Source organism: Akebia trifoliata, chromosome 3 (genome assembly GCF_017979445.1).
Source record: "Akebia trifoliata isolate Shusen 1 chromosome 3, ASM1797944v1, whole genome shotgun sequence".
Classification (NCBI taxonomy): domain Eukaryota; kingdom Viridiplantae; phylum Streptophyta; class Magnoliopsida; order Ranunculales; family Lardizabalaceae; genus Akebia; species Akebia trifoliata.
Window position 1 is genome coordinate 5,183,927 of NC_141377.1, and position 17,005 is coordinate 5,200,931.

The window sequence follows — 17,005 nt, forward strand, 5'->3', positions numbered from 1 at the left end:
GATAAAGGACATAACTAACAGAACTAAACTATATTTATAAAAAAAAAATGAAATTGACCTTGACAGTTTGGTCGTCATAAAGGAACCATCTTTCATCCCCATGATTATAAATAAAGCATACATAGTGTCGTCCACAATAGCAAACCTACGAATTACAAAATAACAATTAGGGCCCAAAATAATTGATAAGAAGCGCTTTCTTTAACACACATGACTAATCGAATTTCAAAATACACGTAATTTGATAAGATACGCTCTCTTATTATAATTGATCCAATTCTTTATATACATAAATACATAGAAACACATTCATGAAATTGTTCAACCACATAATTCAATAATTGTGATTATTTTATGACTGAGTTGTTTGAGCTGAAATGCTTATTTCAGCAGTTCAAGTGAAAGTTAGTCAATAAAGACTATCAAGGAAATAAGTGACAGAACTATAATAACTATTTGTTAATCTCATTCACAAAAGCAACTTAAATAATAGTTGAATCAAAGGATGCAAGGGTTATCCTAGCATACCATGGAAACCAGGTAACGTTTGTTCCCGGGATCCAGAGCACGATACACGACACCAATGTCTAACTCAGTGGTTAGGATTGCCAATGTTGCAGATATGTTGTTTTCACTTTCATGGACACTCTGCCAACCCAGGACTGCAAGATAAGAATAAAGACTTATTAAGAGTGATAGAAGAATAACTAATTTCTCAACAAATTGACAATTTACCTGTTGTGAACACTTGAGGAGGTTTTGACAGAATATGATGGATATAGTTGAGTTTTCCACAGCCGCCAACTTCTGGATCACAAGCTAATTGGCGATCAATCGCTACAAGATTCAAAAGCTCATCAAAAGAGCTGTCTGCAGACATAATCTGAAACCAATTACAAAAACATAAAACTATGTCCACAATCTCAACTCTCCAAATTTAAGATTTCTCCTCTTCAAAGAAATGATAAGTGATTCCATGATTATGAACAAATAATTTCTTAAAATGAGACATGCCTTCATTGTTTGGAGAGAATTAGCATTGACGTTGTGAGACAATGAAGTATATTTCTGACATCTGGATTCCAGACCACAGCTGTTGCAGTTCATCCGCTGAAAGATGTTCATTCCAAAAAGACTATGTGCTACACAAGCATTGCTTCGACATACCCAAGACCCTATGCAATTAGTCTCTTCTAATTCAGCATTGAGTTTACGCGATCCAAAAGTAAATGACTTATGGAGGCAGTCAAAGATTGCTGCCAATACTTCAGAAGCATCATTCATCTGTGCCTGTCAATTGGAATTGCACCTATTAGATATATTATTTCTATAAAAGTGAACACACTGTGTGGAAATAACCGAGTATAATTTTATTATTTGTATCGTGGGTTAAGACTGGAAAATTGGTTGATGCAAATTAAAGGTGAAATAGGAAAATCAGTGAGAGATACCACCACATTTGTGTGAATTTACCTCTTGGAAGAAATTACTATTAGGATAAAATTTGCTTAGAGCAACTCTCAGACAAGTAGGATCAACTGCTTCACTTTGAGTCTCTGTCTCTGATTCACTTAGTGCATCAAAAATATCATATAATGCACAGATAACACAAGGATTTCCAACAGTTTTATGGCATAATGCTGATCTTCCCCAGAATTCAATATGAAACCACCTTAAATTCCGCAAGGACTGCATTTTACAAGGAAAAATCTGAGTCTACAGAAAAGAGTAGAAGTGAAGTGACATGAAAGATCATAGAATGGGAAAAACTCCTAGAAATTATGAATTTTCCAACCTGTATGATTACATTCAAAAAGCAATTGTTTTCACCAACTTTATTTTTCAGCCCTGTCCCAATCACATTCTTTCCAGTCGTGCTGTTGACAACAACTTCATTTGGAAAACTTTGATGTGCTTGAAATGTATCTGAAAATAGAACAACATAAAAGGTCTGAGTGTCACCAGCACTGCTTTGTGATTCCATGTAACATAGAAATGAAAGTACAGGTAGTCCTAGTATAGTGCACCAAAATACAGCCATGCTTATGATGAGCACCACAAAGGGTCCCCCTGAGCCATTGCAGTAGATTATTCTTTGATGTGACCATCAATTGGCGAATCCCCAACTTCATAATTACCTTTTTCAGATGACAAGGATTGAGATTTTTTTTCAAGCAATTTGGTAGGGCTGTACTGTCGTTTTCCTTGCCTTCGTTTCCATCGGCATTGACGAGTAGGCAAAACTTCCAATGTTCCTTTGGTAGGAAGGCCTGCATGAAATGAATATGATTTAGGGAACAACTTCCAACAGATAGAATAATTTGACCAACAAATATGTAGTGTTATTAAAGAGCTGTTAACCTTGCCCTCCAGAATCGGTAGAGGATTTGCTGAGCAATGCAGTTCCCTCTGCACTTTGTATAGGCACACTTAATATATCTTCGGACAAATTAGGCTTCCCCAGTGATGGATCCTCATAAGCCTCGTAAGGCTTCTCATGAAAGCTAATTGAGAGGCTCTCAACTTTGGAACTCAGCAACATGTCGGGCCCTCCAGAATAAGTTCTTGACTGAACATTTGGGTCACCAGAATCCGGCTTTGAGTCAACAACAGACAATTCTGGTGCCATGTTATCTACACTGCTTCCACTAGCCTTCTCATGTAGTTCTGCTTGGAGCTTCTGTTTGGCTTCATTCTCGATTTTCACTTGATACTCTGGAGTTTCTTCAAGCATTTTTGCATCTGTTTCAGTCTCAAGTTGACATCTAAATTCCGCTTCCTTCTGTTTCAAGTCATCCGACACAATAGGAAAGTGACTGCAGTATGCATGTAAGCGCATGATAAATAAAGAATAGTAATAGTAGTGAAGAAGAAAAATGAAGGATCATGTGTGTGCCTAACAAGAAAGAAACTCACGTCTGTTCTGCAATTTCCTCATTACAACCACTAGCCTGCAAAATTCCAGAAGCATTAGCCTCAACATCAACAAAGTTGTATAGTAAAATAACTATGCACCTAATAAAGTAACCCAACAAGACAGAGACAATTAGAACCTTTAAATTCTTAGCTTTTCGGTTACCCTTGTTCTTTTTCTTATTCTTTGACTTATTTTTCTGTTTCGATTGATCACCTCCTTTGTTGATACTCTCTTTGTCATCGAGCACAAGTTCAGCTAATAAATCTTTTGACATATCAAGCTTTCCTACTGATGGATCCTCACGAGGCTTCTCATTACAGCTAATTTTGAGGCTCTCAACTTCTGAATTCTGCACTATGTCAGGCCCTCCAGAATACGTTTTCAACTGCTCAGGAACATTTGGATCACAAGAATCGGGCTTTGAGTCAACAACAGACAACTCTGGTTCCATGTTCTCTACAATGCTTCCACTAGCCTCCTCACCATAAGTAGCCTGAAAAATTACAGAAAGAATTAGCCATGTTGACAAATTTGTATATAATATAACTATGCACCTAATAAAGGAGCCCAACTAGACAAAGACAGTTACAACCTTTAAATCCTTAGCTTTTCTTTTACTCCTGTACTTTGACTTATGTGTCTGTTTTGAATGATCACCTCCTTTATTGATACTCTTTTTTTCATTGAGCGCAAGTTCAGCTAATAATGCCTTTTTTGCAGCCTCGGATTTCTCTGTAGCATATTTATCCGCGATTCCCTCTAAGTGTGACTGGAAAAGAGAGTTAACACCAAGAAGATGAAAATTTGTATCCAAGCAGGTGAAACTATACAACAAATAAAAGAAAATTGGGAATAACATAGCTGACAATATAACAAATGCCAATATGACTACACTTTGAAATACGATTGAATTCAAATCAATGCTGTTTACAATTTCATGGAAATCTAAGAGCATAAATTATATGAAAAAAACTGCGATTTTTTTCAATTTTAATTGAAGGTTCACTGCAAAAATATTGCAGATTCGAATTATTTCTGTTAATGAAAATTCTAGAGAACAACTACCATATAATTCAAACCAGGCTCTTATTTTCCCCTCAAGAATTGCAGATTTGATCAAAACTTCACCATCAAAACAGATTTCAGAACAACGTGAGTTACTATTGAAGATTCAAAATTAAAAAAATTCCTAACTAAAAGATTCAAAAATTGAAGAACAACAGTCATCGCGTATATGTTCGATAACAGGACATAGTTTGCATGCAGGACAATGGGGAATGCCTGGACCGAGTCGCATTTAGTGAGCTATCTGCAATTACACATTTGGGTGCACTTTCTCAGTAAAGGTTGGTTGATGCTCATATTGACAAGCATGGAATTGAGCTTGATGAGAATCTCGGTTCGGCGCTCATTAACATGTTCGCACATGAAGTTTCTTATTAAATATAATTAGTTGTAATCTTTATTATAAAAACAAACCCCCTTACATGCATGCACATGGAAAATGTGATTTCATTAAATAGAGAGTTAGCTTCATGCCAGCATGATATAACTTGAATGCAATTCGTTTAATAAAGGATTTGCATGGATGCATGAATGAGGTTTTGTGTTTATAATTAAGATTACAACTAATTATATTTAGTTAAATCAGAGAAAATCACATAGAATAGAAAAGAAGAATAAGAAGAAGATGAGAAAAAAGAGATGGTTAGATGCTTGGTTAATCAGCCAATTCTCTCAAGTTTTATTTGTAGTCCATTTAAACATAAGATAAAAGTAGTGGGCTAGGCCCACATGTCTCCCACCTACACATGTGTCTCTCACTTACACATGTGAGACATGTGGGTTGGACCCGCATGTCTTTCATACAATTAATAGAATTCTAACACTCCCCCTCATGCTGATTGCCCAGCTTGGAACAAAACGAAGATATGGGTGCATGAGACAAGGGTTGAGTCAGGCAGTCCGCATGGCCTCCTGATTATCACAGTACTTCTCCATACGTAATGGGACATCAACACCATATCTCGAAGAAGTGAGTGGACCCACAACATCTCTGAAATTGTGTGTGCCATCGCACAATACTCAGCTTCAACACTAGAATGAGTCACCACATTTTGTTCTTTGTTACGCCAAGTAACAAGATTACCACCAACAAACTTACAATAACCAGAACAACTGTCGAGACTCATTGTAGCTCCTTCAACTTGATCACGCAGCCCCATAAACAACATCCACAACAACTCACAACAACAATCAAGAGCCCTAGATTCACATCTAGGGTTTCACTCACATCACAACAAGGGATTGAAACCCTTTTTCACCACAAAACTATTAAGGTATATCAACGAAGGAAGAAAAATGGAAATAGATATGATTGATGATCATGATCATATATTGTTGGCAATGATAATCTTGATGGAAAGGACAAAGACGGTTAGGAGGAAAGGCTGCAATGGCATATCTTGTTTTTTTTTTTTTTGATGTGTTGGAGAAGAAGTGAATATGGTGATGTATGTAAGTTGTTTGATGAAGTACCTAATAGACGTAAGTAACAAAATGAGTGGTTGTCAGCCAGTGGTGTTGCCACTGCTAGTAGCAGAAGGTGGACTACCAAGATCAATCTCTCAAAAGAGACTATGCTTTGATACCAAGTCAAATAAGAGAAAATCACATAGAATAGAAAAGAAGAAGAAGATGAGAAAAAATAGATGGTTAGAGACTTGCTAATCAGCCCCTTCTCTCAAGTTTTATTTATAGTCCACTTAAACATAATATATAAGTAGTGGGCTAGGTCCACATGTCTCCCACATACATGTCCAAACATAAGATATAAGTAGTGGGCTAGGCCCACATGTCTCCCACATACATATGTCTATACATGATGTATGTAGTGGTATTTCCCACATACACATATCTATACATGTTATAGGTAGTGGTGTCTCCCACCTACACATGTGAGACATGTGGGTTGGACCCACATGTCTTTCATACAATGAATAGAACTCAACATAATTAATAAGAAACTTCATGTGTAAATAAATGCACAAGTTAATTTAATAACTCTTAAATTTATTTTATTTCATGAGTAAGTTTCTCTAATAAATTTTTATGCATTAACAATGAGATTTTACATTTACTTTTAGAAAACTGTCACGTACAAATGCATGCATTGTTTTTTTTTTTTTTTCCTTTTATGGAATAACTCGAACTATTACTAGAGACACCCATTCGTTACTTTTAATGAGAGGCATGCAAGAGGCCTTTCATTTATTCTATTATTATAATATTTTTTTTCGTAGTTTTCAACTTTAATTAACTATCAAGGCTATATTAAATAACTGCATCTCTTATTCTTCTTTATGGGAAAACTCCCACATGCATTAATAAATATAGGCTCTGTGGTGGAATCTCCATGGGTTGAGGGTATGTACCTATACCCAGTGCTATCAGGCAAACACCATCACGCCATTGTACTCTATCCCATAATCGATACATAGTGTATTGGAAAAATAAATCCATCCACACAGGTAATCACATCATGGGTTGAGTGATGTGGAAGGATCTCTATGTGATTTTTTTTCCCGTCCAAAAAAAAATCACATCGTGATCCTTCCACATCACTCAAGTATCCTATTAGATCATCAAGAGTTTTCCCACCATCTTAATATACAATAGACGACACAAATATTTTAAAATTATTTTCAAAATATAATATAATATATATAATATTTTAAAAATCATTTGATCAAAATATCGCTGGCTGGCATTTTATTTGTTCCTCCAAATATTAAAATGATTCAAGATGTAGAAAGTCATGGAGATGGCCATCCCGTGGAATCCCATATTGACAGCATCATGATATTCTCATGAAATCAACTAGATCCTCAAAATGTCTAGTATATTGGTCAATAAAAACGCCAAGCTTTTGACGAATCAATAGATCATAATAAAAGCTCATAGATTTTCATACAATTCTCAAGTCAAAGGATCAGTGTGAATACATACAGAAAAACCATCAAGAACTTCATTTAATGAGGTCAAAATTATGTGACCAATCACATATCTAGTGGGAGAAAGTTAAGATGATCTTCTACACGATTCTCTAATATGTGCCAACACATATTCACATGCCAATAGGACTACCAGGCCTCGATGGAAAAACTTGAATCCATGGAAAGGATCATCGTGCATGTGAGAGCCATAAAAATGAGTTGTTGCCAAACTCATTTCCTAGCCCTGGTCAAAATTTGAGATTTACAAAAATCTGGTATTTTTAGATTTCCCCATAGACCTATTATAATCCAAACTCACCTACAATGTTGCCTCGGGACAAAACCATTCATATCTAATGAATATTAAAACTAGTTACCCATAATACATAATGAACGCATAATTATGTTATTTTTATTATAAATTTTGGGCCATACCATGTTAGAATTCTATATCGTGTGGCCCATTGACCTCATGGTTTCTATTGTTTAATTGCACGAGGATTCTATATACATAATAGATACCAATATTAAAGAGTCCCAATATCGTTAGAATTATGAATATTCTTTAAGTTAGTAAGAGACCTTGATGGATAGGAAACTTACTAAAAAAATAACTCTAGGCCCTCAACCTTCATCTATAAAAGGGATCAACGACCCATAGTGGAAGTATGAATAAGAGAGAACGTATGTGTGGAAAATGCATAAAGTAGAAAGTTCACAAGAGTGATATCCATCAATCACTAATACCTAGCTGATCCATATAGAGAGAAGGGAGAAGGTGAGTCTAGAAGAAAGGATCAATTTGATTGGGGTTTCGAAAGCTTCGAGGAACACGTGGATAGAGAGGCACATCTCCAACGTTTTGGATCAACGATTTCACAATGGCATAAGGTAAGTACCCTTAACTCGTTTTACATTGAATGAATAGTGTGTTTGAGATATGTGATAGATTAGATCCCATTGGGAAAAATCAAAATATATTAAAGTCATGTTTTAGGATTTTAAATGCGTAAAATCTAACATATGGTATCAAAGCCATAGGTTCTTGAATCTCCATATCTTAGCTTCGAACTATTCATGCATAAAGGTTGCCTTGTTTTAAGATAAAATTCTCGTTCCAATCTCTTGATCTCGTTTATATGACCATGATTATTATGATTGAAATTCGATTTCAATATTTTGTTCAAATAAGTGATTTCCGTTTTACTACAAGATTACGTTTAATTGAATTCAGATTATGGTTATATATAATTTCGTTAATCGATTTCGATTTTTGCTTATATATAATGATCTAATCGATTTAGGTTTTGCTTATATATAACAATTTCGGTTTTTTGCTTATATATAATGATCCAATTGATTTCGATTTTATATAGTGATCCAATTGATTTTATTTTGCTTAATGATTCAATTGATTTCGGTTTGCTTAATGATTCAATTGATTTCGGTTTTGCCTAATGATACAATTGATTTCGGTTTGCTTATTGATTCAATTGATTTCGGTTTTGCCTAATGATACAATTGATTTCGGTTTGCTTATTGATTCAATTGATTTCAATTTTCCTTGTATATATAAGGATTCAATTGAATTTAGTTTTGCCCCAATATCATGGTTCAATTGATTTTGTTTTAGTACAAGATTATGATCCAATATGGTTTTCGGTTTAATGATTAAAGTTTTATACCATATCATGTTATTGGAACATTAAAGAATAACCTTAAGGTTACGTAAATATTATTGAACACTATAGAGGAAAATAAATTCTATTAATTTTGTAGCCACCAAAGTGGTCTTAATTAGTAACTTTATGAAATATCTAATTATATTAAATTTGGTCATCGGGGTGACATTAAAGAATAATTATATTTACAATTGCAGACTCAATTAGGTAAATGGAATTAACCCAAAGGAGAATTTCATTTAACTAATTGAACTCTGGGTAAGGTAATATAATTTACATGAATTTAACAGAACTAGGATTGGATACCCAAAGGTAACAAACTGACTGAATAAACTATGTTAGCCTTATAGGGTGAGTAAATTAATCTTTACCCTAAAGAGAGTGAACAATAAATATACCTAATTTAACTCAAAGGATAAATTTAGGTGATATTGATAAATTCATAATTATTCAATAAAACTCAAAGCACTTATTAGATCATTGTCCTTATTTTATTTCAGTTCCCGGTTCATTGCACTCTCATGCATCCATCATCCTAATCCTTATCGGATCAAATATTTCGGAATGATATGAGCACATCCAATTCATTCTAGGTGTTCAGGATCTTAACTTAGCATTCATCTTTGCAAAACCTGTAGACATAAATGAGAGCAGTATGATAGAGCAAGAGAACTTGCTCCTCACTTGGGAAAGATCAAATAGGCTTAGTTTGATGTTCATGAGGATACCAATTGCTAACAACATCAAGACCTCCCTACCTTCAACTGACAACGCGCAAAAGTATTTGAAGAATGTGGAAGAAAAGTTTAACTCTGCTGATAAATCGCTTGTGGGCACACTGATGGCTGAGTTGACGACATGAAGTATGAAGGGGCACGAGGAATACAAGACCATATCCTCAACATGACAGACAAGGCTACAAAGCTTAGAACATTAGGAATGAATGTAAATGATTCCTTCCTAGTACAGTTCATCCTCAACTCTCTCTCAGCTCAGTTCGGTCTCTTTAAGATCCACTACAACACTAATAAAGACAAGTGGAGTGTGAAAGAACTGATTGACATATACATTCAAGAGGAGATGAGATTAAGACAAGAAGGAAAACGGTCTGCTTTTGTGATGACTCAAGGAACAAGAAAGAAATGAGGAAAGTCAAAGAAATGAAAGAAGAACACATCAGGGAAAGGTAACGCGCCTGGGAATGCAAATCAGGCTGAAGGGAAGAACGTCAATGGTGTCAAGTGTTGCTTCTGTGGCAAAGCCGGACACATAAAGAAGGACTGCGTAAAACGCAGAAATTGGTTCGAAAAGAAAGGTATGTCTCTTTCTTTTGTATGTTATGAATCAAATTTAACTGAAGTACCTTTTAATACCTGGTGGATTGATTTTAGAACCACAACTCATATTACAAATTCGATGCAGGGATTCCTTTCAAGTAGGAAACCAATGCAAAATAAAAGATCTATCTTTATGGAAAACCGTCTCGGAGTACAAGTGTTAGCTGTTGGGACCTATCGCTTGATATTGGAGACTGGTCATTAGATGGATCTGGAGAGCACTTATTATGTTCCTACCATATATAGGAATTTAATTTCATTATCTAGATTATATAATTTTGGATATTTGATTTTTTTTTTTAATGTGGACAATTCAAATTGTTCTTATATTCAATTTTAGTTGGATCTGAATTTTTGATTGATAGTTATATAGAATTAATTTAAATTTTGATTATGCCTAGTTTTTAATTTTCTTGCATTCGAAATAATGGTTTGAAACGTGGCTTGATTAATGAAAATTCCTCTATTTTGCGACACAAATGTCTAGGACATATCTCCAGAGCTAGGATAAAGAGATTAGTAAAGGACAAAGTTTTGGATAATTTGGACTTCATAGATTTCTCAGTATGCATGGATTGCATTAAAGGGAAGTAAACCAAACATATTAAGAAAGAAGCCACAAGAAGTAAAAAACTTCTTGAGATCATACACATTGACATTTGTGGACCTTTTCCCACTGTATGTTTAAGTGGAAAAAGGTATTTCATCACATTTATAGACGACCTCTCTAGGTTTGGTTATGTTTATCTTATTCATGAAAAATCTTAGTCTGTGGATATCTTCTAGATATTTATGACTGAGGTAGAAATACAGTTAGATAGAAATGTTAAAATAGTTAGGTAAGATAAAGGAAGTGAATACTATGGTAGATTTAATGAATCAGGTTAGAACCCTGGCCCTTTTGTTAAACTCTTAGAAAAGTTAGGTACTTGTGCACAGTATACAATGCTTGAGACTTTTACAAATAAAAGAAGATAAAAGTTTTTACAGGAGATTTTCTTCTCTACATTATTCATCAAATAAACAACATTCTTATAGGCAAATACACAACTGATAATAGCATGAAAAATATGCACTACTCAACGTGCAAAAAACAAACTCTTATAGACTAGGTCAACCCAAACTTTCTAAACATGTAAATTATTAATTTACTCAACCATCCTTCCCTTAAACTGATGTTTCAGACATAACAATTAGTTTAATAAAGGATCAAACTTTGAAGCAACATCCCTCAAATTGAATCATTTGAAGTGCAAACACTAAGTAGCTTCCTGAGCCTCTGAAATGTAGGAAATTTGACTCTGGTATTAATGGCTCCATCATTAGTGAAATCCCTCAAGAAATGATACTTCACATCTATATGCTTGCTTCGATCGGGTAGAACAGGGTCTTTTGAGAGCTTTATTGCTGAACTGTTGTCACAATAAATGAACGTAGGCCTATCTTGCTTGAAATGCATCTCTTTTAGAATTTTCTTTAGCCAAATAACTTGACAAGCACAAGCTGTTGCAACAACAAATTCACCTTTAGTGGTTGATAATGTGACAATTGGTTGCTTCTTTGATAACCATGAAACAACTATTGTCCCCATCATGAAAACATACCCAGATGTGCTTTTTCAATCATCTGAATCTCTTGCATAATCCCTATCTGTGAAACCAAACAAATCTGACTTTTCTCCCTTCTTGTAGAACAACCCAAACTCCTTAGTACCTTGCAGGTACCAAAAAATTCTTTTTTGCAACCAAGAGATGAGTCTCTGTCGGACACTCCATGTATCTACTAATGATACTTACAACATGCATTATATCAGGCCTTGTTGCTATCAAATATATTAAGCTCCCCACTATCTGCTTGTAAAGAGTGCTGTCAACATTCTTTCCTCCATTATCTTTATTTAGCTTCAAACCAAACTCAGATTGTGTATTCACAGGATTACAATCCTTCATTTGAAACCTGTCCAAAATTTCTCGCACATATTTCTTTTGAGAAATAAAAATTCCAGTAGAGGACTGCACTACTTCGATACCAAGAAAGTAACGCATCAAATTCAGTCATCATGGATTTCTTAAAATTTTCAAACATGGCCCTATCACTTCCAGTGTAAATTAAATCATCCACATATAAGCAAACAATGAGCATTTTCCCTCCATCTTCAATTTTTATGTAAAGTGTATGTTCGTAAGGATATTTTAGAAATCCTTTCTTCAAAAAATAAGTTTCTATAAGATTATGCCAAGCCTGTGGAGCTTGTTTTAATTCATATAGTGCATTTTTTAATTTATACACTTTATGCTCATTTCCAAGTTTCACATAACCAGGAGGTTGATCAATAAATACTTGTTCTTTCAAATCTCCATGGAGGAATGTCGATTTCACGTCCAACTGGAAGATAGGCCATGAGTTTTGAGCTGCCAATGCAATCACCAATCTGATTGTGTCATGCCTTGCAACCGGAGCAAAGACTTTTTTGTAATCAACACTAAACTCTTGCTTATAGCCCTTGGCCACCAAGTGCACCTTGTACTTGTCAACTTCACCACTCTCCTTCAGCTTTGTCTTGTAAACCCACTTTACACCAATTGTTTTGTGCCTTTTTGGAAGATCAGATAGCTCCCAAGTATCATTTTTTTCAATGGCTGTAATTTCAGCATCCACAGCCTTCTGCCATTTTGGTTCTTTGACAACACTTTCGAAAATTGTAGGGTCACAATCTGAAAATAGAGCAAAGTGAGTGAGTGGATCTTCAGATTGATCAATTCTTGTTACCTCATAATTCGACATCCATGCTGGCCTCTTTTGAACACGATGTGAATGTGATCTAGTTGCTGCTTCAACTTGTTTGTCAAATTCTGATGTTGATGGTGTGATTTTAGAGGAGGCTGTAGGAGCTTCATTTTAAGGATTCTCAAGAGCAACAATTGCTTAAACAAGTTGTTGCTGGGACTGTTCTTCTTCATCATTATTTTCTCCATCAAAACTTGTTGGAATATGTTCTCTAACAACATTTTTATTCCACGACCAAGTTTGATCTTCATAAAAAACGTCTCGACTGATAAGAATTTTCTTAGTGCTAGGATTATAAAGCTTATAAGCTTTTGATTGATAACTAACATCAAGAAAAATGCATTTTTCTCCTTTGTCATCTAGTTTTTTTCTCTTATGATCTGGAATATGGGCATATGCAACACACCCAAAAATTCTGAAATGATCTACCACTATTTTTCGTTCGCTCCATGCTTCCTCTGGTGTCATGTTTTGAACAACAAGTGTGGGACTTCTATTCAAAATATGAATGCTCCAATTAATTGCTTCGGGCCAGAAATTCTTCAGAATACTACTCCTTGTCAAAAGGCTTTGCACCATATTTAGAATAGTACGATTTTTCCTCTCTCAAACACCATTTTGTTGGGGCGTGTAAGCTGCTTTAAGTTGTCTCTTGTTCCATGGGTCTCACAAAAATTTGCAAATTCATGTGAGTTATATTCTCCACCACGATCTGTGTGAAGAACTTTTATTGGGTAGCCAACCTCTTTCTCAACAAGCACTTTATAGCATTTAAAGGCTACAAAAGCTTTAGATTTTTCTTGCAAAAAATAAACCTAGATTTTATGACTATAATCATCAATGAAAGTAATTATTTATCTTTTACCTCCATTTGAATATGGCATTATTGACCCGCAAATGTTGGAATGAACGAGCTCCAATGTCTTCTTCACTTTCTAGGATTTTCCTTGTGGGAATCGATTGTGGTGTTGTTTGCGAACAACACATTCTTCACAAACCTGAGAAGAAGCTATAATTTGAGGAAGACTTGTCACCATATTTTTTTGATATGGAGTCTTTAATCCTCCAAAATTAAGATGCCCATAGCGAAAATGCCATAGCCATGCCTCCTCATTCAATTTTGCAAATAAGCATGAATGAGTAGTGTTGTGGAGATATAATGGAAACATTCGGTTAGCTGTCAGGGTGACTTGAGCAACTAAGCCCAATTTTTTATCTTCAAATTCTATAGACTCCGTCTTTGATAGAGATTGCAAATCCCTTTTCTTGAAGTTGGCCAACACTGAGTAAGTTTGTTCTTAAATCTGGAATAAAGAGAACATTAGAGATACTTTGAACATAATTTCTCTTAGTTTGAATTGCTACCTTCCCTTTTCCCATAACAGAGACTTTAAAATCATCACCAAACTTCACAAAGTCGTAGAAGGATTCATCCAAATCAGAGAATGCAGACTTCTCTCCACACATATGGTTGTTGCAGCCTGTGTCTAAGTACCACAAGTTCTTCTGGGTTTCCTCCCTCACATGGCAAATCAACAATAAAGACACTTCTTCTTCCTTTTCTGCAAAATTTGATTGTTTTTCACCATTTCTATCTAAATTAGTTCAACATTTTGATTTGTAATGTCCATACTTGTGACACCTGAAGCATTCAACTTTTGATTTGTCTGCTGACTTTGACTTGAAAGGAGTTGTAATTGAATGATTGTTGTCATCACCTCTTCCTCTACCATCATTGTTACCTTTGCTTCTGCCCCTTCCTCTTCCTCGGCCTACTCCTTTTGACGATGAAGGATGATTATTAGATGAGGCTTGTAACACTTGCTCCTCTTTGTCTTGCCGTTGTATTTTCTGCTCATGAATCAACAAGGAACTCTGTAATTCATCAATGGAAAGTTCATCAGTGTCTTTAGATTCCTCAATTGAGCAAACAACATAGTTGAATTTCGCCATCATCGAACGAAGAATCTTCTCAAAGATAGTGACGTTTGCCAGTTGTTCACCATGAATCCACATCTTATTTGCTATTGCCATCATCCTTGAGAAGGAATCTAAAATCGATTCTCCTATCTTCATGTGTAAAGTCTCGAAATCAGTGCAAAGTGCTTGAAGCTGTGCCTGCTTTACCTTTGCTGTCCCCTGATATTTCTTCTTCAAAGAGTCCCAAATCTACTTGGAAGTGTCTTTACAAAGAATGGTTTCCAAGATTGAATGATCAATAGCTTGGAATAGATAATTTTTTTGATTTGAGATCTTTCAACTTCAGCCCGTCAAGTTCCGTTTTTTGCGTATCTGTTAGTACAACACCTGTTGCTGGTTCTACTACTCCAAAAACCACAACCGTCCAATATTCTTTGGACCTCAAAAAGTTCTCCATGAGCATGCTCGAATGGTCATAGTGACCATCAAAACGTGGAATGGCTGGTTGTACAAAATTTTCGAAAGCCATCAGTCGCGCACCTTTTACTCTCCTTGAACCTAGCTCTGATATCACTTTTACAAATAAAAGTAGATAAAAGTTTTTACAAGAGATTTTCTTCTCTACATTATTCATCAAATAAACAGCCTTTTATAGGAAAATAGACAACTAATAATAGCATGAAAAATAGGCACTACTCAACGTGCAAAAAACAAACTCCTATAAACTAGGTAAACCAGAAACAAAATAACCGAACATCCTAAAGACTAGGTCAACCCAGACTTTCTAAACATGTAAATTATTAATTTACTCAACAGGGACGCCTCAGTAGAATGGTGTAGTTGAAAGGCGTAATCATACACTTTTATGGACATGGTTAAAATCATGTAGTCACTCAACAGTTCCAGAATTCTTGTGAGGAAAAACATTAAATACCGCAATGTACATCTTAAACAAACTTCCTAGTAAGGCAGTTCTTAAGACTCCATTCGAGTTGTGGACTGGTAGGAAACCTAGTTTAAGACACTTACATGTTTGGGGCTGCCCAACGGAAGCAAGGATCTATAATTCATAAGAAAGGAAATTGGATCCCAAGACCATCTTTGGATATTTCATTGGTTATCCAGAAAAATCTGAAGGATACAAGTTCTATTGCCTAACCAAAGTACGAGATAGTTGAACTCAAAAACGTCAAATTCTTGGAAAATGGTGAGATTAGTGGGAGTGTGGAACCACGTAAAATAACTCTCAAAGAAATAATAGTAGATATCCTATCACCTTTTAATTTTCATGAAACTATTAATTTTCAAGATGTTCAACAACTTGAGAAAAATGGACAATAATTAAAATAAGTTGGTTCACCACTCCATCAAGATTTAACTATTATAATTGAAGATTCACACCACTAGTAGTTCTAAGAAGATCTCTTAGACTAAGAAGACATGCCATTTCAGATGATTACGTGGTGTATCTATAGGAATTTGAATTTGATATTGGGATAAATAAATATCCGATTAAGTTTTCACAAGCAATGAAAAGTAATGATTTTATCAAGTGGATGGATGCTATAAAAGAAGAGTTAAAATTTATGGACCAGAACTGTGTTTGGGATCTCGTCGAATTATCTCCTAAATGTAAGAAATTTGGTTGTAAGTGGGTCTTCAAGACCAAGCACAACACAAAAGGCAATGTCCAACCATTTAAAATCAGACTTGTGGCCAAAGGTTTTACTCAAAAGGAGGGTCTTGATTACACTAAAATTTTATCTCCAATTTCAAAGAAAGACTCACTTAAAATCATTATGGTATTGGTGACTCATTATGATTTGGAGTTACACCAGATGGATGTGAAAACAACTTTCTTAAATGGGAGTTTGGATGAAAAAATCTACATAGAACAGCCTGGAGGGTTTACAGAACAGGGAAAAGAAAATTAGCCTGCAGATTTAAGAAATCCATTTACAGACTTAAACAAGTTTCAAGAAAATGGTATATAAAGTTTAACGATACCATTACCTCCTTAGGATTTAAGGAAAACATTGTCAACCAGTGTATATAACTGAATATCAGTGGGAACAAGTTTATCATATTGATTTTTTATATAAATGATATTCTGTTAGCTAGTAGTGATCTTTGTTTATTGCACGAAACCAAGAATTATCTCACTAAGAACTTTAAGATGGTTGATATGGGTGAGGCAACATAAGTCATTGGCATAAAAATCCTTAGGAATTGATCTCAAGGATTATTAGGGTTGTCTCAGAAATGTTATATCAACAGAGTCTTAGGGAGATATAATATGCAATCTTGTTCTATTGGTGACGCACTCATCGGGAAATGAGACAAGTTCAACTTGATGCAATGTCTGCA

The 17,005-nt window shown here is 35.0% G+C and overlaps 1 protein-coding gene across 1 annotated transcript in view; it reads right to left on the reverse strand.

The window, feature by feature from the left end:
- LOC147405692 (uncharacterized) overlaps nt 1-17,005 on the reverse strand; it is a 32,289-nt gene that overhangs the window by 9,979 nt on the left and 5,305 nt on the right. Inside the window, exons 3-13 of the mRNA XM_086433498.1 lie at nt 3,510-3,686; nt 3,054-3,410; nt 2,917-2,951; nt 2,362-2,816; nt 2,139-2,270; nt 1,796-1,926; nt 1,474-1,689; nt 1,015-1,290; nt 736-883; nt 529-662; nt 59-145 (exon numbers count right to left, since the gene is read on the reverse strand). Of these exons, the coding sequence (XP_086289624.1) occupies nt 59-145; nt 529-662; nt 736-883; nt 1,015-1,290; nt 1,474-1,689; nt 1,796-1,926; nt 2,139-2,270; nt 2,362-2,816; nt 2,917-2,951; nt 3,054-3,410; nt 3,510-3,686 (2,148 nt within the window). The remainder of the gene's footprint in view (nt 1-58; nt 146-528; nt 663-735; nt 884-1,014; nt 1,291-1,473; nt 1,690-1,795; nt 1,927-2,138; nt 2,271-2,361; nt 2,817-2,916; nt 2,952-3,053; nt 3,411-3,509; nt 3,687-17,005) is intronic.